Source organism: Schistocerca gregaria, chromosome 8, assembly GCF_023897955.1.
Source record: "Schistocerca gregaria isolate iqSchGreg1 chromosome 8, iqSchGreg1.2, whole genome shotgun sequence".
Classification (NCBI taxonomy): Eukaryota; Metazoa; Arthropoda; class Insecta; order Orthoptera; family Acrididae; genus Schistocerca; species Schistocerca gregaria.
Genome location: NC_064927.1, coordinates 327,921,784 through 327,944,392, shown reverse-complemented (window position 1 = coordinate 327,944,392; position 22,609 = coordinate 327,921,784). Strand labels below are relative to the sequence as shown.

General features: G+C 41.8%; 1 protein-coding gene across 1 annotated transcript in view; it reads left to right on the top strand.

The window, feature by feature from the left end:
- The first annotated feature begins 11,676 nt into the window (after nucleotides 1-11,676).
- Nucleotides 11,677-22,609, top strand: part of LOC126284958 (odorant receptor Or2-like) — an 89,981-nt gene continuing 79,048 nt past the window's right edge. Inside the window, exon 1 of the mRNA XM_049984232.1 lies at nucleotides 11,677-12,497. Coding sequence (XP_049840189.1) covers nucleotides 11,677-12,497 — 821 coding nt within the window. The remainder of the gene's footprint in view (nucleotides 12,498-22,609) is intronic.

Below are 22,609 nucleotides of genomic sequence, written 5' to 3'. Positions count from 1 at the left end.
AGAGCACGAAAACTTGAAAACGAATCAGCGTTATGACAAGGAAGAATTGTTATCTAAATGTTACACGCATAACAAAACAGAACAAGCATCTTAACACAACTGTAAAATAAATTGGCGAAGAAGTGGAAACTTCGACATTAAATTCTGAAGAACAAAAAGAACAGCTAAGCAGAATTAAGGAAAAAGTTTTTAATTTATCGGCTTTTCCGGTCTGGTTTTTAAATATCAGCCAACAGAGAAATAATAAGAGATAATGATAATAGTATGTGATCAGAGTATAAATTTCTACAGCTGCTTAATACCAACTTTGGGTATTTGACAGTGGCTTTTTGCGTAAGGTCCGTTCATTGTAAGTTTGACTGTGAGTGACTCTTCTGAAAATGTTTATTTATCGGACTTCGTAGAGTGAATAATTCCAAAGCACTGGCTCGTGCTGGGAAATTGCAACGTAAATGATAACAAAGATTAAATAATATCACTGTATTCACAAAGTATTATACTAAATTAAATTACGTAGACACTTACATTAAATCTGTTGCTATGTGTAACTATGAGATTGCGTCTAAATAAAATAGAATAATGGCGGTGTGCCAAATAATTACCGGCAGTGATGGCAGATATGTGTCCGATCTGGACCGCTACAAGAACAAAAAACGTGCCCTCTTCTCAGCAATACAACTGAATTGCGAAATTATTATAATGTTTCAGCAGTTTCACGCCACAATCGACACAACCGATTATACTAATTAATATCATAACTAACTCTTTATGTATATTCTCAACTTATATCTACGTTTTTGCACTATATCAAAGCCCATCCTAAAAATATGCGTTTAAAAGTTGATGACCTGACAGCGAAAATGGCAAATTTATCAACCAGTGCACATAGAGATTCAAATGACGCAATGCCAGTTAAGTTTTCAGACAGAGCAGAATATCAGTCTTTAATAAATGTGAAAGAAAACCAACAGAAAATTAATCCGTAAAATAAGCGTTCGAGAAACACTATTAATAAGGTAGTCGAGCGTCCAAAAAAAAAAAAAAAAAAAAAACTGCCACTATGAAAAGAAGAATTTGACTGTGTACGTTCCTATTCAGAAAACTTTGGTGACCATACAAATCTACGGCGTTTAGGTGATTTCCCACGAGACCAGTACCACGCATCCAAATACAAAGAATCGTGGATGTGGTGCAATAGAGAACAATCTGGTTCCCACAGAAATGGTAACTTCGATTACAAACACTTTTTGACAGTACATCAATTCAAAAATTTCAGGAACTAGATGCATCTCTTATCTAGGATTGTTAGGTTCCTATACTCCTTGCCACAAAATTGGCCACTTCAACACAAATTAAAATTTCTCTGCGGTTAACTGGAAAATGAACCTGCAGCAAGAATGCGCTCAGTAGTGACAGATTGCCAAAGCGTAAATGATTTCTGTAGAGTATTTTTGTTAACCTACTACTGGTCACGGGCCACACAAGACCGAGTAAAACATAGCATTATAATGTTACGGAACTCTGAACAGTCTGTCTTCCTGATTCCAGCAAAATACTTGGAAGACATGGTGTGTAGGAATCAGTCCTTATCAAACCCATACCGTCTGTCAGAGATAATTCGCATTTGTTTAACAAAGTAACCTACACTTTTGAGACATGTAATTTTGCCAGTTGATGTAGAGTTGATTTATAAGCATTTCAAAAATTACTTCAGGAACCCGAATAGGACAGTGACAACGGCTTTTGTACCGCGTGAAAACAAGAACTATGATAGCTCGCATAACAAACACAACCACAGAAACAATTACAGATTGGATAACCGAAACGTCCGTACGACGCACAATGAAATGAAATGAAATGAAGTGATCGTATGGCATTGTTGGCCGGAAGGCTCCATCCGGGGAAGTTCGGCGGCCGAGTTCAAGTCTTATTTCAGTCAACGCCACATTGGGCAACTTGCGTGCCTGTGATGAGGATGAAATGGTGATGAAGACGACGCAATACCAAATCCACGAGCGTAGAAAATAATGATTGTTGTGACAGAAGTAATTTCCGGAGCTCTGACTATGAACACAGTGACATATGTCTTAGAGATTTTGGCAAAGGAAATAGGCATAATCACAAATACCAAAACTATCAAAATAATGAAAGACAATACTATGACTAAAATGTTGAGGTAGATCAAACATTCAAAATACATGGCACAATAACGATTATGCAAATAGCAATCAACACAGTCAAAGTAATCAGTTTCATAATTCACAGTGGCAAAATTCTTGAAGGGCAAGCCCAGCACGACAGATAGAAATAGCTGAAGTTATAACACCAAGTCCACAAGATAATGAACGACGAGGAAGCAATACAAGACTATGACTCGCAACGCCGGCAGCAAGCAATTCAGTGGGCCACACAAAACACTCGGCTGCCGAAAGTTTGGACTTCGTGCGTTTTGGAGACATTACAGATTTTGGCTGGAAGAAACATCCAATAACAAACATTTCAGTCGGCAAGACTACACTTGCCGCTGTCCTTAACTCTGATAGCCGTATTTCCATTGTCAGTGACACTGCCTTCCACAAATGTATGACAACAACAGGTTGTCTGACTTCACGTAAGCTTAAAGTAAAAGGAGTGATTTCTTGAAAAAGTGTTGACATGAAGCATCAAACATATTTATACTTTTTGTGTCAAGACCATAAATTTTCGACGAATATCTTGATTGTTCCTCTTTTGTCCACTGAAATAATATTAGGAGCAGATTTTCTAAGCAAGTAAAACGCTGTTTTGCATTTCACTGACGTCGCAGTAGGAATGGAAGTGTTGGGTAAGTCAGTTTCATTAACATTTCAAGACTGGATCTTGAAAAAAAAAGAAGAAATAAATAATTTTTGTTTTTTGACAGATAATGCTTCGCAGATTCCATCTGAATACTTTTGTACTGACATAACTTGTGCATATGCTTTTTATGATTAAATGGATCAATAGATATATACACAGAGTCTCACTCAGGATGAGGGCACAGCAATCTAAAGAACGCAATGTACAGAAACTGACAGTAAGGTTCTTCTTGACATTCTGGGAGGACATTCTATTGTTTTTACGCATCGTGTAGGAACTATTAAGGGTTTTCAATATAAATTACAGTTCAAGGCGTACAATAAGTTTTGAGTTAAACCATACATCATTTCAGCTTGAGACAGGGAAAAAGTGAAGGGAGATATTCAGTTCATGCTAGAACTCGCAGTCAGTTCATACAACAACCCATTACATATTGTGAAGAAGAAAAATTGCTCGGTTAGGCTCCTAGTTTAAGCGGTTTGTCACAATTAATGAGACTACAAGAACAGGCTAGGTACAAACATTGGAAGGACCCGTGCATAATTTCTGCAGTGTGCTAATTGTGTCTTCTGTTGACCTCCCTGTAAGTGTTTGGCAAAAAGAGTTACATCTGGATCCGGAAATCACTGTCAATCAGAGTTTGGTAGAACAACAGTAAAATATTTTGGCCATATACAAGGAACGTAGAACAAAAAAGGTATGCCAGATTGGCTTAGTGCGCTCTCATTGGTCAGCGATTTGTTACGTCACCCGGGCAGCCAGACGGCAGCAGTCTCCGTTTGTAGAATATGAGAGATTGCAAAATAACTGTTTTCACGTCTCTTCTCATATAACTTAGAGTTTCGTGCTCACAGGGTTGAACGCACTTCATGTTAATATTATATACAAGGTTTCCGAAAGAAATGCGTTAATTATTAGTAGCTGTCAAACTACAGACCGATACCATCAAACTACAGACCGATTTCACTTTTGCCAGCATTCTCAAAAAATTTAGAAAAAGTAATGTACAGGCAGCTTCTCAACCATCTGACCACAAATAACATATCATCAAGAACACAGTTTGGATTTCTGAAGGGTTCTGATATCGAAAAGGCTATTTACACCTACAGTGAAAATGTACTTAATTCATTGAATAAAAAGTTACAAGCAGCAGGTATTTTCTGTGATTTGTCAAAGGCATTCGATTGTGTAAACCACAACATTCTTTTAAATAAATTATAATTCTATGGTGTCACGGGCAGTGCTGCAAAATGGTTCAAGTCATACCTCGCTAACAGGAAACAAAGGGTGTCAGTGCAAGGGACTAGTGAATTAAGTCCTCAGTCATCATCAGAATGGGAAGAAATTACATGTGGTGACCCACAAGGATCCATCTTAGGGCCATTGCTCTTTCTTGTGTACATTAATGATCTCTCATCAGTTACACTGCCAGAAGCAGAGTTCGTTTTGTTTGCAGATGACACAAGTATTGCAATAAATAGTATGTCGAGTGTAGCTCTAGAAAGATCTGCTAATGATATTTTCATGGATATTAATAAATGGTTCAAAGCTAACTCAGTGACATTAAACTTCGAAAAGACTCACTATATGCAATTCAGAACCTGTAAGAGGTTTCCACCCAGCATATTCATAAAGTACGAAGAAGAGCAGATAGAAGAGGTTGACAGTCTTAGCAGACATAGGCCACATAAACTTGCATACTTTGCCTACTTTCATTCCATAATGTCATATGGTATAATATTTTGGGGTAACTCTTCAAGTCAAACAAAAGTTCTCAGAGTCCAAAAGTGTGTCATACGTATTGTTTGTGGAGTAAACTCACGGACGTCTTGTAGAAACCTCTTCGAAGAACTGGGTATACTAACTACTGCCTCTCAGTATATTTACTCCTTAATGAAATTTGTCCTAAATAATATATCTCTTTTTCCAACAAACAGCTCAGTTCATATATACCAGGAACAAAAATGATCTGCACAAGGACTTAAAAGCACTTAGTTTAGTTCAAAAAGGGATCCACTACTCAAGAACATTCATCTTCAATAATTTGCCAGCAAACAAAAAAAAAAAAAAACTGAGTTACAAATAAAGATCAGTTTAAAAGGAGCCTGAAAGACTTACTAGTGGCCAACTCCTTCTACTCCATTGACGAATTTTTTAATAGAAACAAATGATGTGTTGTATATATTCATACTATTAGTATTGTTATTTCAGCTTAAAAGAAAGTGACATGTTCCACATCCACGAGGATCTCCTCAACGCGGATCTACGGAACGAAAAACTAATCTAATCTAATCTAAAGCAATGATGAAAATTCGTCACGCAAAACTAGTGGCCGATATTCGTATCCGCATTCATGCTCGTGTTTCAGGCATCTGAGTACGGTAAATGTTTTACACTTGGGTGGTGCCTATTTTACATATGTTTTTGTAAATAAAAAGATAGTAATTTTTGAACTTATCTTACAAAGCTGATGCAGAAGCTATGTCGAAGATGCTGAAGGCGACGCTGACCAGAGCCAATTCTTCCTTGCTGAATTCCGTTTCATTGCATCAATTTTGGCTGTTTTGTTTAAATGTCTAATCCGTATAAAAGTTCTTGTTCTGACATGTAACTGAACTATTTTGCTATTAAGTTCGGGAAATTTCGCACTTATATGATCTGCTAAGGTTATCATCACTCTATTACAATGAGAAATATTTGATCCATGAAAAGCAGCAAATATAATTTCTAACTCACGTATTGTAGCAAACCAGTCAGTAGAGGGAGAAATGAGGCCCCCTTTTGAAATAATAGTAATCCAGTCTTACTTCAGGCTTAATTATGTATCAACAACACACTGCCCTGCTCTATTTCCCAAAGAACTGTTAACGTTTTGCACTTGAATGCTATATATCCTGCTACATATTTTGAAGCATCATCATTCACTGGTACACACTGAATCACTGAGCTCGAAATCTATGAGCAAGTTTTCCTCATTTGTAGGGACGTCAAATGATTTATCAGTTACACGTATACATATTTCACTGGAGAGGAAACGTGCAAAATATTCCTCAGTTGCATCAGCTGGTGTCGGGTAGTTTTCAGAAGCAGAATTCTCATTTCTGTCCTCTGAAGTCGAAGCCCCAGAAGACAAAGGTATTTCACTTGCAGTTCCAGTCAGTATCAATAAACGAATTCTGTTTTTCACCTCCAAAGGAGTGGGATTGTTGTAGAAGACACCAAGGCCACGGATTCTGGAAAAGAAATTTTCCAGACAATCTTGATTAAGTCTGACTGTCAATATATAAGGAGCTCGGGAATTTTTCATATCATTGTGAAGTCCAAAAAGTGAATTTATTGATATAATGAATCCCTTCTGAAACGGGAGAAGACTGTTTCTTTCTTTTTCCTTCTCGCATATTAGAACATATTTCAAGAAATCTTTTTAGAGAGTTTTCTTGACTTCTGATATTAAACCCGTAACCACTTCTAAGGGGAGCTTTCTCATCTTGAAGGTATCTCGAATTCAGCACATCGAAAGCATCGTTGACCAGCTCCATGAAGCTTCCTTCGCGATCTGTATGCAGAACATATCTCACAGCTTGGGCAGTGCGACGTCAAAATATCTGTGCAACCCTTCGGACATTCTGACGATCAAGTCCACTAACGTTAAGACGAACCTCTGATATGTGGTGATTGATCGAAAGATCGCCTTCCTGATGTCGAAGAAGATCTTGTGTAACCTTTTTGTAATCACAGTACCATCAGCCAAAGTGATCCCATCATCGATAAAATGATTTCTTAATAACTTAAGCAAATGTGGAACATCAAAAATAACCAAGACTTTCCTGCTATGATCAATAGGCTTTGAAAAGAACATTTTGGATGTAGACACACCAAGTAGCTTCCACACATTCATATTTTTTGGTCACACGTAACAGCTGCGATAGTGATTCCTGCTGTTTCAACTTCTTTTATGACATTCTGTAACAAATCACTAGACATTGCAACATCAAAGTCATAATACACTGGCTGCTTCCATTTTGAAAACAAGCTGCGAACCATGACTACTTGGACATTGTTGTGTGGTCCGAGTACTACATCGTCGGACGAATGTAAGTCACACGACCATCAATGTTCATCTCGTCGAAGCTTAGGACACCAATCGCCTCTAATGATGTGAACATTTCTGACCTACCTTTAATTAACTCCAAAACTGGTTTCAAAATACCTGGTTGGTACTTGAGCTGTTTCGTCCATGTCTGGAGTATTGACCTGCAGGGAAAAGGATAATTCTTCCTCCTCAGGTAGGCATATGCTTTAGGAGACAAAGCTATCAATGTGAGAGCATTTGCAATGTCCTCTGAGCACCACTTTACTTGCTTCCTCTTCTTTAACAGACAACGAATTTGTCTTGGTGTGAAACAATGAGAAAGTGTACTTCTCACATCATTTGTGCTTCTTAGTGTGAGACACATCACGTTTTATAGATGTAGCTTGCTCTATAACTTCTTTCATGAAGTTAATTCTTTGTTCCAGTCGAACATTTTTAATCTTCAAACTAACCAATTCTTTCTTCAGTGCTTGAATTTCCTGGTCTTTAAGTGAAATTAGCGGATCAGTAAAAACGTCTGTGTTGCTGGATTTGTCCAGCTTACTTTTCTTGGGAGATAAAGTTTTCAACGTTGAGAGAGCTCTTTTTTTACTGTTCTAGTGTCACAGCGACCTTCTCTCTCTGTTAGAACACTACCGGAACTTCGAATACATTTCCGTGCCAGTTTGGTATTTTTAGAGACGGAACAGCATTATCCTGTAGCAGTTTTCGTGTAGGTAGACCTAATAATTCATTCTGCAAGTCTCGTTTGTAATCACTTTCACAAAAATGTTCAGAACAAACTCTTGCATTATTAACATTAATTTTGTCCTCTCGTTTACAACGAGCAATCCACTTACCCTGTAGTTCAACATTTTTTGGAAAACGATGATAAATTACGCCTTCAGTCCTACGTCCACTATTACTACATTCAGCAACTGCACAACACGGCATATTTGTAGACATAATTCCAAGAACGAAGCTACAAGACTCACGGAACAATTCCTTTCCAACTGAACACTCGGCGGGACAAGAATTACGGACTAACTAACGTGTAACATGAACTCACATGCACGCCTTCGATAGAAACACTGAGCGACACTGTTGTAAACAAACTGCAGTAGCTGCCAGGTGACGTCACAGCTCGAGATTCATCATGGCGGATAAAGGAGTGGGAGGTCGCATTTCCACTCTCGTGGTCAGACGGTCCAGCAGCCCATATAACTTCGGCAGGAGGTATTGGGACAGACCCAAAGATACTTAAAGCAACTGTTAAACAATCTTTGGTCTCGTCGTGGCACAGTCTTTGCCCCTGCGCAGTCTGATGCATTTGTAATTGAAGTGTGGTAGGTGATGGACATATTCAGTAGTGCTGTGTTGGCGTGTGATGGTATTTGTTAGATGAAGAAAGATGTAGTATAAAGAACAGCAAGGAATAATGTAAGGAGAAAAGGATACAAATTTTGAATATTGTTATTCTTTTTGAAACGAAAAAGTTAGAGGTAAAAGTGGAGCACTGTGTAATTGGGAATGATTATTGCCAGCTAGTTAATTTTCTCAGAGCTGAGGGAAAGACCACCCCACTTCCCTGAGCGATGCATTAACATATTAATTGATTAAGCCGTTCGGTTTCTATAGAAATTCTCTGTTAATGCTGTAAGTATTTTAAATCATTGTTCGCTTTGTTAGGCACAGTATTTTTCAGACCTATGTTATGTGTGAAGATCATGCGAAATTTTGCTTTATCTTTTTGAATACATATCTCATATTAAATTCTTTGTCTTGGAATACCATTTGACAGGAATAGTTACACTCTCCAGCCCTCTGTTTATCACTACACATTACCACATGCAACAGTTTGTCTGTTTAGAAACAGAAATCTAACTTAACCGGTGCCTGCATGCTGTTTGCTGTTGTACTTTCACGAAATCTGCACCAGTGTTGGTCAAGACGCGAAGTAAGTGGAAAGTTTCACTGGGGCCCGATAAGCGTTTTACTTTAGTTGCGTATTTAGTATAAAGGCAAGTTGCATTCAGATCAATTACAGTTCATTTACAATGACATTTTGTTTAGTCAAAGGTTAGCTTACGAGTTTAAGTTTGCTTAGAGTTTGTGGGGACATAGTTTTGGTAGTACCTGGACATTTATAGAGTGGGAGGTACGTTTGGGCTGAATTTCAGACAAAAACAGATACAAGTGGGAGGTTACAATGGCGTGAACAGCTTGATCGCGGTTTTCCCACAGATACTCGATCGGATTTAAACCAAGGGATTCGGTGGCCATGTGAGTACGGGAAATTCATCCTAGTGCACTTGGAACCACGAGCATGCACTGCGAGCTGCGGTACACGTTGGATTGTCCTACTGGTAGAGACCACCATGCCGAGGAGAAAAAAATACTACATTTAGGGGTGGACATTGCCCTCAAGGAGGCATAGGTTTTGGTGTTGGTCCACTGTGCCATCCAAAATGGCCGGTTAATCCAGGGAATGCCACGAAAACATTACGCTCCTACCTCTGGCCAGACCATACAGATGGTAATAGCGCGGCAGTAGACGCCAACGACAATCTGTCAGATGGAGCATAAAACGTGATTCATCTGAAAAGAACACCTCTCGCGACTCAGATGCGGTATTGGTGTGCAAATTCCAGCCTTCGTCACTGATGAACAGCTTTCAACATGGGTGCACGAACCAGGCACCTGCGGCAGACGCCAATACACATAAACATTTGTTGGGCGGTCATTGAGGAGACCCTGTTGGTAATCCTTTGGTTCAGCTGGGTTGTCAGTTGTTGAAAATAAGACGTGTGTTCGCCCCTACACATTTCTGCAGCTGTCGTTCACGCCTGTCATCTATGCCTGCAGTGTGTCACAGTTGCCTCGGCACTGGTTTTGGATAGCGCCATTTCGCCATACGCTGTATACTTTAATCAGACGATCCCCAAACAGTTTACAAACTCTGCCATCTCAAAAGCTTCCACCCTTGATCTGAAACCCAATGATCATACCCGTTTGGACGTCTGACAAATCTTTCTGTTTTCACATTACGATAATGACTGCACTGTTTCCCGCGTACTCCCGACAGGAATTATATACCCTCCGATGCGACGTGCCGTCTGTGAGTGTTCATAGCAGGTTGACGTCGAACATAGGCCGTGACCATGTGACTGGGCCACTACTCTTACAAGAAGGCGTTCAGCTGTTAAAGTTAAAGCATAAGCACAGGTATGAAAAACTGTAGCCTTCGATTCGACAGCCACAGTACACGACAGGAACATGGAATTTTTCGCTCTGTCAGTTCACTTATAGGTTGGTTTAGCATATTAACACTGCGTAGATAGGAGTTGTGCACGGTCTACATTCATCTATGGTTATGAACTAATCCTATTCAGCATTTTTGTCACTTTCTAGAGAAAACTGAACACCCAGCAGGCATGAGTGTCATGTGTCAAAGAACTTTCCATATGACATCACTAGCTGAGTGACAGTCAGGTGTTTTTACCCCCACAGTGACGCTTTCCAGACGGTAACTGATATGTGAACAAAGTTTAGTTGAAGTCAATCCAGCAGTTTTAGAGGAGATGTGAACATACATAACCACATACATATATATAATATATATAATGTGCAAGAATATATTTTTCTCGTTTTCTGACTGTGATGAAATATGCTCAATATGATGCCCATAGTGACGCTGAAGTTACCCCAAAAGATTCATCTAGTGGTTTCGGAGATCAGCTTGTTGAGACATTGTAACAGACAGACCAGAAAGTTTTAGCAGTCGCAAAATTTTAAATCACAATGTGAAGTAGCTTTGGAGATTGGCGTGGACAAAAGCAGAGAAACAGACACAACGGTTTTACAGATTTATTATTAGTACCAATTGTCAAGCCTACTATACAACAGATGTACACCAGGGTCAGTCATACAAGCACACTGCAAGCAAAATGTTGTGTTGACATACAACACTTTCCTAGCACACACCAAGGAAGGAATCGAAAACGACCATTTGCCTCATCTAAAACTGCCCATTCATATAGATTGATGTGGACCGAATGTGTCTCATCAAGGCGTTGACACTGTGAGAATAAAAAATACACCAGCATCTAAGTCAGATTCAGATTCACGTTGAATACTGTGTATTCAATTCTAGACAGTTAAGCTAGCTATAATGTGTTCCAGTATTCAGCACTTTCTATGTGGGGCAACTGATTTATCAAAGACACATATAAATATATATCTGACAACTGATGAAAGTAGGCTCAGTTTCCAGCACATGTTACAAGTAAATTTCCTTTGATACACGGAAAATATGCTCAGCGTCGACGTAACGAGGTGGAGAGGGAGTAGTTACATTTAATTGCGCCGTCTCTAATGACCTCAGTGTTAACGGGACGTTAAACCATAATCTTCCTTCTACTTAATTGGGCTGATCCATCAATTTCTGTAATGCTGAGCAAGACGACCAAACCACTTGCATCTTTCATTTATCGTGTCGTGTTACTTTGCCTGCATTACGTAACTCAGACTTCATTAACTTTACAAGACCCTAAATAATGGGTTACCATGCTCAACATCACTCTATTACTGACAACTCATTATCAAGCCGGATATTTGCTGCAGTTACGTTCATTTATATATAGATGGTCGCTGGAATCTCAGTGGATGTAAAAAAGACTGAACGATCCCGACTAGCTGTCGTTTGTCATCTAATTTAATTATCTTACGAATGAAGCGCCAGTCAGCGGCACTTCTAGACTAACTAGATGGCGCGAGAAGTACCGGAGGAAACTGAAATGCCACTGTCCTGGGCTGACAGTGGGCAGTCGATCCTCAAACTGAACATCCGCCATCTGTGGCTCTTTGGTGCGTGGCCTCTGTCTGGTTCATGGTTTTATGACGTGTACAACGCTTTCTGCCTCGCAATGGGCGTGTGGAACGCGATAGAAAGTTCACTGTCCCTTTACTACAGCTGGGGAGACATGGATGAGACGACGCTGGTATTCATCAGCGCCTTCACCAATGCCTGCGGCACCGCCAAGATGGCCTTGTTCATGCGCAGTCGGCGACAGTACAACGCACTGGCTCGCCGCGTGGAGGTGCTGATGTCTGTGCAAAGCGAATTCTGTTCGGCAGACCCTGCCTTGGCTGACATTCGGCGAGGCTCCCAGCGGCGTGCCTCCCGCCTCACCATAGGACTGTTGTTCCTAATGTTCTCGCAGTACCCTGTGTGGTTCCCCATGCCGATCATTACGCAGCCAGAACAACGGCGCCTGCCGCTAGTTCAGCACGGCTGGGACAACAACACCAACTACTACGAGCTGTCGTACGCCTTGCAGTGCATGTTAGCGACGTGGGCAACACAGCTCAGCAACAGTGTGGACTTACTCTTCGTTACTGTCATGATCCTCACGGCTGCGGAGATGCGAATTCTTACGCTGCGCATTGTCAGTCTGAAATCGGAGAACAACGAAGTAGGGCTAGTAAAAAGGGACAATGTCGTGATCGGCCAGACGGAGAATACTTGCGATGATGAAATGTACGAAAAATTATGTCAGTGCATTGAAAGTCACCAGAAAGTCATCAGGTATGTTGGACAAATTGAATAATTTCTTTTACCACAAACCTGGATACGCCACAAACTATAATGCTTGCTGCACTGCTGTACTGTACATTACATTAACATTTAGCATCTGCTAGTTTCTAATGTGATGAACCATTAGAACTGAGGAAGTGCTATGCGAAAAATCTTGTCGTGAAATCAAGCGAGATTTTGTCACAACCGGTAACTTACACCTAATGACGATGACTGTAGAGCCGCGCACTCCTGGTAAAAATGCATTTTATCATACGATTAGTAAGTAACAGATGGTGTTAGTTGTTTGACTTAAATCCACGAGGAGAACTATCCAAGGACAGGCAAACTTATTATGTAGGCTCACAGTTAAGCGAAGCAAACGACATCATGCTTGGCAACTCTAAGAAAGACGTCCTTGCAAAATATTTGCTAGATACATATCTAGTAGGATAAACCTTAACTTTATCTGTTTTGAAAAGAAAGCAGAAAGTAACTTTCCGTTGTGCACACTGTCATCAGAGATGGGGAAAAAAGGTGGACTGCGGATCGATGGTGCAGGAAACTGACTCCAGTATTTTCAAAGGAATCATTATGATACCAGCCTTAAATCAATATAGCCAGGCGTCCGTGTACCCTCTTCTTTCCCTTCGAAAGCGACTTCAGTGCCTTCCTCTTTTTCATCAGTTTGTTTAGTGTGTGGTAAGGTGTTGGTTTGTACATTGGGGCCGTCATCTGATTTCTACAAATATTATGGGATTCACTACGATATGCCAGGCCGTTACGGTTACGGCGAAGATTCTGTGCAAATCACAACGTTCAGGCCTTAAATGAATGGTGGGCTATAAAGTATCTTGTGTGGTGCTAATGAACGCTTAAACACATAAGAAATGAGCAGTAGAGATAACATTAAGGTACATCGGGAATCATTCTTCAGATGACGGGGACGGTTGGGTGTAGGTAAACCGAAATTTCCCCTTAAGAGTTTCGTTATGAAAATGAGTATAACCTGGTCTCGGTATCTGGATGCACACATACAGTACACATGTTTTGATGGTAAGCCATCTGCGTACTTTCCCAAGGATGCACATCAGCTGCTTAATCACATCTGTTGTTCGGTGGATAAAATTTTTCCTTGTTGATGATACGGCCCTTTACGCTTGTTTGTGGCGGAAGGGCGTGCGAGGAGTGAGGGAAGAACTATTGATGAAGGTGGGATGTAAAGCTGGTGGTAGGACACTTCTGATGTTGACCAGTGTAAGCCTCTTCTTCTCTGCATAGCTAGTCCCAACTACGACCAACTGAACTTCATGACTGAAGCCGCGACATAATCTCGTTCTACAGTTTTTAACACCCTCTCGCCCCACATACAATCTTCCGTTATCATAGTGACGAATCCTTGATTCCCCAAAATGTGTGCTATCAACTGGTCACTTCTTTTAGTCAATTTGTGTCACAAACTTCGTTTTCCCTCAGTTCGATACACTAATTCCTGTTAGTTATCCGATCTACCCATCTAAACTTCAGCATTCCTCTGTAGTACCACAGTACAAAAGCTTCTATTATCTTCTGGCATGAAATGTTTATCGTCCTATTTTGATCTCCGTGCAAAGCTTAAGTCAGACAAATGTCTTAAAAAAATATTCAAACACATTTATATTTGATGTTATCAAATTTATCTTTCTCGGGAACATTGTTCTTGTTACAACTTTTGCAAATTTTGTATCTTCTTTGGTGGTGGTGGTGGTGGTGGTTAGTGTTTAACGTCCCGTCGACAACGAGGTCATTAGAGACGGAGCGCAAGCTCGGGTTAGGGAAGGATAGGTAAGGAAATCGGCCGTGCCCTTTCAAGGAACCATCCCGGCATTTGCCTGAAACGATTTAGGGAAATCACGGGAAACCTAAATCAGGATGGCCGGAGACGGGATTGAACCGTCGTCCTCCCGAATGCGAGTCCAGTGTGCTAACCACTGCGCCACCTCGCTCGGTCTATATCTTCTTTGGCCTCCAGCAGTTATTTTGCTGCCCAAATAGCAAAATTCTTCTACTACTTTCAGAGTCTCATTCCCTACTCTAATTACCCTAGCAACATCTGATTTCATACTACTACAATCCTTTACCCACGTTTTACTTTTATGATGTTCATTTTATAACAGTCTGTTCCATTCAGCTAATCTTCCCTCACACACACATTAAGAAAGTAAAGCACCGACCAACCACCTAAAAGTTATCCCCATGGGCCTGAAAACGGTAGATGTGATGTATACGTACAGGCAAACGAATGTTTACTATTGCAGAAAAATTGGATAATTTATTCAAGAGAAAGAGCTTCACAAATAGAGCAAGTCGGTAACGCGTTTGTCCACCTCTGGCTCATATGCAAGCAGTTATTTGGTTTGGCAATTAGTGACAGTGTTGTTAGACTCCCTCTTGTCATCTTCTGTCCAACTGTTGCCTTAGCTCTTGAAAATGCAAATTCGTTTAAACTGGTTGGAGGAACATACCCACAATTGGCCAAAAGCTCTCAACTGGGGAGAGATACAGCGACCTTACTGGCCAAAGCAGACTTTGACCAGCAGGAAGACAAGCAGTAGAAACTCTCGCTCTGTGCAGGTGAGGATTATCTTACTGAAATGTACGCCCAGGATAGCTTGCTAAGAAGGACAACAAAATGGGGCGTAGAATATCGTCGATGAACCGCTGCACTGTCAGGATGCCGAGGATGACAACCAAAGGGGTCCTGCTATGAAAAAAAAAAGGCAGCTCAGACCATTATTCCAGGCTGTTGGACCGTATGGTTGGTGAGTGTCAAGTTGATACCCAACCATTGTCTTGGAGTATTGAGTTATGTCTTCACAGATCATCGGGGCTCATTTCGAAGCGTTATCACTCGAGACAATTCTAGTCCATTCAATGAGACTATAGACCAAAGAAGTGTCTGGAGACGCCTCCAACAGCGATGGGGTACCAACTTTACTCTAGACCACTGTACAGCTCGACAAACAGGAGTGAAGGTCTGGGGTGCTATTTCTTTTCGTAGTAAGACTCTTTTGGTTGTCATTCGTGGCAGCCTTGCAGCACAGCGATACTCTGGCGGTATTCTACATCCTGTTTTGTTGTGCTTTATGGCAGTCCATCCCAGGCTTACATTTCAGCAAGACAACGCCCACTCGCACAAGGTGAGAGTTTTTATGCTTGTTTTCATGCTAGTCACACCTGGATCTCTTCTCAGCTGAGGTCGTTTGGAGGGTTACGGGCAGGGCTCGCCAACGATCCCAGCATTTTGACGATCTAACGTGTGGCTGGACAGAATTTGGGAAGATATCCCTTAGGATGACATCCAACAATTCTGTCAGTCAACGCCAGGCTATATAACCGCTTGCGTAAGAGCTAGAGGTGAACTAATGCATTATTGACTTTCTCGATTTGATAAGCTCTTTCTCTTCAATATGCCATCCACTTTTTCTGAAATTTTAATAACTTGTTTGTCTGCGCATGTACATCTCACCTCTCGATTTCCATCCTAGAGCGTACTTATCCGTCTCTGACAGAATTATATCATCATCAGAAACTTAAGTGTATTTATTTCGTATCCTTCAACACAGCTGAAGAGGAATGGACGTCTCTAAAAAGAGCCATCACAGAAGTTGGGAAGGAAAACATAGGTACAAAGAAGGTAGCTGCGAAGAAACCATGGGTAACAGAAGAAATACTTCAGTTGATTGATGGAAGGAGGAAGTACAAACAGGTTCCGGGAAATCAGGAATACAGAAACACAAGTCGCTGAGGAATGAAATTAAAAGATGAAGTGCAGGGAAGCTAAGACGAAATGGCTGCAGGAAAAATGTGAAGACATCGAAAAAGATATGATTGTGGTAAGGACAGACTCAGCATACAGGAAAGTCAAAACAACCTTTGGTGACATTAAAAGCAACGGTGATAACATTAAGAGTGTAACGGGAATTCCACTGTTAAATGCAGAGGAGAGAGCAGATAGGTGGAAAGAATACATTGAAAGCCTCTATGACGGTGAAGATTTGTCTGATGTGATAGAAGAAGAAACAGGAGTCGATTTAGAAGCGATAGGGGATCCATTAATAGAATCAGAATTTAAAAGAGCTTTAGAGGACTTACGGTCAAGTAAGGCAGAAGGGATAGATAACATTCCATCAGAATTTCTAAAATCTTTGGGGTAAGTGGCAACAAAACGACTATTCACGTTGGTGTGTAGAATATATGAGTCTGGCGACATACGATCTGACTTTCGGAAAAGCATCATCCACACAATTCCGAAGATGGCAAGAGCTGACAAGTGCGAGAATTATCGCACAATCAGCTTAACAGCTCATGCATCGAAGGTGCTTCCAAGAATAATATACAGAAGAATGGAAAAGAAAATTGAGAATGCGCTAGGTGACGATCAGTTTGGCTTTAGGAAAAGTAAAGGCACGAGAGAGGCAATTCTGACGTTACGGCTAATAATGGAAGCAAGGCTAAAGAAAAATCAAGACACGTTCATAGGATTTGTCGACGTGGAAAAAGCGTTCGACAATATAAAATGGTGCAAGCTCTTCGAGATACTGAAAAAAGTAGGGGTAAGCTATAGGGAGAGACGGGTCATATATAATATGTACAACAACCAAGAGGGAATAATAAGAGTTGACGATCAAGAACGAAGTGCTCGTATTAAGAAGGGTGTAAGACAAGGCTGTAGCCTTTCGACCCTACTGTACATCGAGGAAGCAATGATGGAAATAAAAGAAAGGTTCAGGAGTGAAATTAAAATACAAGGTGAAAGGATATCAACACTTGTCAGAGTCGTATCTAGATGAATCAGAGGTCCCATATCACTCCAACTACACATGCCCCACACCATTATAGAGCCTCCACCAGCGTGAACAGTCCCCTTCTGACATGCAGGATCCATGGATTCAAGAGGTTGTCACCACACCCGTACAAGTCCATCCGCTCGATACCATTTGAAACCATTTAGATGATGTATCGCTGAATGGTTCGCACGCTGATACTTGTTGATGGTCCAGCATTGAGATATTCATAATTTGCGGAAGAGTTGCGCACTTCTGTCACGTTGTACGATTCTCTTTCTTCGACCGCAGCGATGTCGGAGATCTGATGCTTTACCGGATTCCTGATATTCGCGGTACACTCGTGAAATTGTCGTATGGGAAAGTGCCTTCTTCATCGCTACCTCGGAAATTCTGTGTCCCTCCGCTCGTGCGCCGACCATAACACTACGTTCGAACATACTTAAATCCTGATAACCTGCCATTGTAGCAGCAGTAACCGATCTAAAAACTGTCCCAGACACTTGCTGTCTTATATAGGCGTTGCCGACCACAGTGACGTATTCTGCCTGTTTACATGTCTCTGTATTTGAGAACGCATGCCTATATTAGTTTCTTTGGCGCTTCAGTGTAGTAGGTACTCTACCTGAAACCATTCGGTGTCTGTAGGTATCTTCCACGTATACAACCTCCTAACATGATTATGTCGTGTGTAAATTTCTACTGGGCGATTTCTCGTTTAATTTTTTTCTCCAAGTCGATGTTCCACATTCTCATCTACCTACCATCGAATTCAAGTCCGTCAGAACAATTAAACTTTCGTCTCACTTGAAGATCAGAACTCCCTCATATATTATTCTACCCATTCTTCATCTACGGAGTTAGTAGGCAAACGAACTTTTACTACTGTTGCTGGGGTTGGCTTTGTGTCTTTCCTGGCTGCTGCAATGCCTGTAGATGCCCGTCCAATGAACTGTTGTCCCACAATGCGTTCACTGAGCTGCTCATAGTAGCTCAGCTACATTCCCATTTTCTTGCCCGTTATTGTCGCGCCTTGTGCACAACTCCTACTTGATTTTTTGTTAATGTTTCTGTACTCACCTGATCAGCAGTCCTGTCCTCCCAGCCAGTGTCATACACTAGTTAACACTAAACCTAACTTCGACTTATATATTTCCCTTTTTAATTTCTCTAACCCGACTCTCCGGTTGGTGGATATACACACACCAACAAAAGTTTCTCATGACCTCGGTTTCGTACAGAAAACTGAATAGAGATCAACATAAACCTCATTTCCGCCCTTTTTATTGCTCATGAAAATCACACATTGCATGTTGTACCAAAATACAGCGAGATCTTCAGAGATGATGGTCTAGATTGCTCTACACACCGGTACCTCTGACACCCATTAGCACGTCCTCCTGCATTGATCCATGCCTGTATTTGTCGTGGCATACTATCCACAAGTTCATCAAGGCACTGTTGGTCCAGATTGTCCCACTCCTCAACGGCGATTCGGCGTAGATTCCTCAGAGTGGTTGGTGGGTCACGTCATCCATAAACAGCCATTTTCAATCGATCCCAGGCATATTAGATAGGGTTTTTGTCTGGAGATCATAATGGGCACTCTAGCGGAGCGATGTAGTTATCCTGAACGTAGCCATTCACAAGATGTGCACCATTGCCGTCCGTGAAGACGAACGCCTCGCCAATATGTTGCCGATGTGGTTCCACTGTCGGTCGTAGGATGGCATTCACTTATCGTACAGCCCTTACGGCGCCTTCCATGACCAGCAGCAGAGTACGTCAGTCCCACGTAATGCCACCCCAAAACACCTTGCTGCACTCGCTCGACATTGTGCCTAAGGCGTTCAGGCTGACTGCGTTGCCTCCAGACATGTCTCCGACGATTGTCCGGTACAAGGCATATGCGATACTCATCGGTTAAGAAAACGTTATGCCAATACTGAGCGGTGTATTCGGCATGTTGTTGGCCCATCTGTAACGCGCTGCATGGTGTCGCGGTTACAAAGATGGACCTCACCATGGACGTCGACAGTGAAGTTGCGCATCATGCAGCCTATTGCACACAACTGGGGCCACAACATGACATCCTGTGGCTGCACGAAAAACATTATTCAACATGGTGGGATTGCTGTCAGGGTTCCTCCGAGCCATAATCCGTAGGTAGCTGTCATCCACTGCAGCAGTTGCCTTTGTACGGCGTGGGCGAATCATTTTTCCGACAGTTCCTGACTCTCTGTGTCTCCTCCATGTCCGAACAACACCACTTTGGTTCACTCCGAGACGCCTTGACAGTTACCTTGTTCAGAGCCATTTCTGGCACATACAAGGTGTTTCAAAAATGACCGGTATATTTGAAACGGCAATACAAAATAAAAGAGCAGCGATAGAAATACACCGTTTGTTGCAATATGCTTGGGACAACAGTACATTTTCAGGCAGACAAACTTTCGAAATTACAGTAGTTACAATTGTCAACAACAGATGGCGCTGCGGTTTGGGAAACTCTATAGTACGATATTTTCCACATATCCATCATGCGTAGCAATAATATGGCGTAGTCTCTGAATGAAATTACCCGAAACCTTTGACAACTTGTCTGGCGGAATGGCTTCACATGCAGATGAGATGTACTGCTACAGCTGTTCAATTGTTCCTGGATTCTGGCCGTACACCTGGTCTTTCAAGTGTCCCCACAGAAAGAAGTCACAGGGGTTCATGTCTCGCGAATAGGGAGGCCAATCCACGCCACCTCCTGTATGTTTCGGATAGCCCAAAGCAATCACACGATCAACGAAATATTCATTCAGGAAATTAGAGACGTCGGCCGTGCGATGTGTCCGGGCACCATCTTGCATAAACCACGAGGTGTTCGCAGTGTCGTCTAAGGCAGTTTGTACCGCCAAAAATTCACGAAGAATGTCCAGATAGCGTGATGCAGTAATCGTTTCGGATCTGAAAAATGGGCCTATGATTGTTTGGAAGAAATGGCGGCCCAGACCAGTACTTTTTGAGGATGCAGGGACGATGGGACAGCAACATGGGGCTTTTCGGTTCTGTTTATTGACGAAGCCGTCCAGGTAAAAATAAGCTTCGTCAGTAAACCAAATGCTGCCCACATGCATATCGCCGTCATCAATCCTGTGCACTATATCGTTAGCGAATGTCTCTCGGGCAGCAATGGTAGCGGCGCTGAGGGGTTGCCTCGTTTGAATTTTGTATGGATAAAGGTGTAAACTCTGGCGTTCGAGACGATATGTGGACGTTGGCGTCATTTGGACCGCAGCTGCAACACAGCGAACGGAAACCCGAGGCAGCTGTTGGATCACCTGCTGCACTAGCTGCACGTTGCCCTCTGTGGTTGTCGTACGCGGTCGCTCTACCTTTCCAGCACGTTGATCCGTCACGTTCCCAGTCCGTTGAAATTTTTCAAACAGATCCTTTATTGTATCACTTTTTGCTCCTTTGGTTACATTAAACCTCCGTTGAAAACTTCGTCTTGTGGCAACAACACTGTGTTCTAGGCGGTCGAATTCCAACATCAGAAAAATCCTCTGTTCTAAGGAATAAACTATGTTGTCCACAGCACACTTGCACGTTGTGAACAGCACACGCTTACAGCAGAAAGACGACGTACAGAATGGCGCACCCACAGACTGCGTTGTCTTCTATATCTTTCACATCACTTGCAGCGCCATCTGTTGTTGAAAATTGTAACCACTGTAATTTCGAAAGTTTGTCCGCCTGAAAATGTACTGTTGTCCCAAGCATATTGCAACAAACGGTGTATTTCTATCGCTGCTGGTCTAGTTTTTATTGCCGTTTCAGATATACCGGTCATTTTTGAAACACCCTGTAGTAACGATGTGGACACGATCAAACAGCGGTATTGACCGTCTAGACACCGTTGAACTACAGATAACACGAGCCGTGTACCTCCTTCCTGGTGGAATCATGGAACTGTTCAGCTGTCGGCCCCCTCCGTCTAATAGGCGCTGCTCATTCATGGTTGTTTACATCTTTGGTCGGGTTTAGTGACATATCTGAGCAGTCAAGGGGACTCTGTCTGTGATACAATATTCACAGTCAATGTCTGTCTTCAAGAGTCCTTTTTTGATGTGTGTAATATACCACGTTCCGACCCGTGGTAAGATAGTTTTGTTTCTCCTGATGACGAAATCCTCCTGTGTAGTCCGCTCCCGAATACCCGAATAGTGGGATTTATTAAGTGTTGGAGTACTGTAGAGTAGAGGATGCCGGCGTTTATCAATAAATTCCAAAACGATCCCCGTGTCCTCAGAAAGTATTTTGGCTGTAATTTCCTCTTGCTTTCAGCCGTCCGTAGTCCCTACACATCAAGGCCACTTGAAGTAGAAATCGAGACTATTATAGGTGCTACTACTGGATAGGTTGCTGACCTTCTTCAGAAACCACACGTTTACTTGGCTCCTCAGTAAATACTTCTCCGACGTGTTTGCAGCTGCAGTGTGGATACCTGTATCGTTGAGGCTCGCTGGCCACACCGCACAGCAAGATCTGTGGCTCATAACGATAGTCCTCTTTGCTGTGATGCGTTTAATTCGTACGAAATGACATGTAATATCTCGCAGAATTCCAATATGCTGTCAAACAACTCTGAAAACACTGCTGTAAAAACATAGAAATCGTTAGCGAACAAATCGCGTCCCACATTTACTTCCTGCGGTAATAAGAGAAAATCATAATTTGTGCACCTTTCAATGTTAAGCACCGTCTCACACGCTTTATAAGCAGGGGCATGTAAGTTTTGTTTGAACAATAACACGATGAATTTATGTGAAAACACCAATTCTAGCGACTAGGTAAAACCAACGACTTTTTAAGGTAACTTTGAATTTTATCGGTTTTCAGTTTAGAAAGTTTTGAATCTGAAGATAACAGTTACATAAAAATTACGTTATACTAGAAGTATTTAATGATTGTTACTTCTTCACTGCGTTTCAAAGCTTAATACCAGGTGATCAAAAAGTCAGTATAAATTCGAAAACTTAATAAACCACGGAATAATGTAGATAGAAAGGTAAAAATTGACACACATGCTTGGAATCACATGGGGTGTTATCAGAACAAAAAAAAAGTTCACAAAATGTCCGATAGATGACGCTGGACAGCAAACCGTAATTGCTACCGTGACGGGTGAGAGGTACGCCGATATGTTACAGAACCGCATCATCCCCGGCCTGGCTGATAAACACCTGCTGGAACGTACGATGCTTATGCAGGATGGCGCTCCACCCCATATTGCTAGACGCGTGA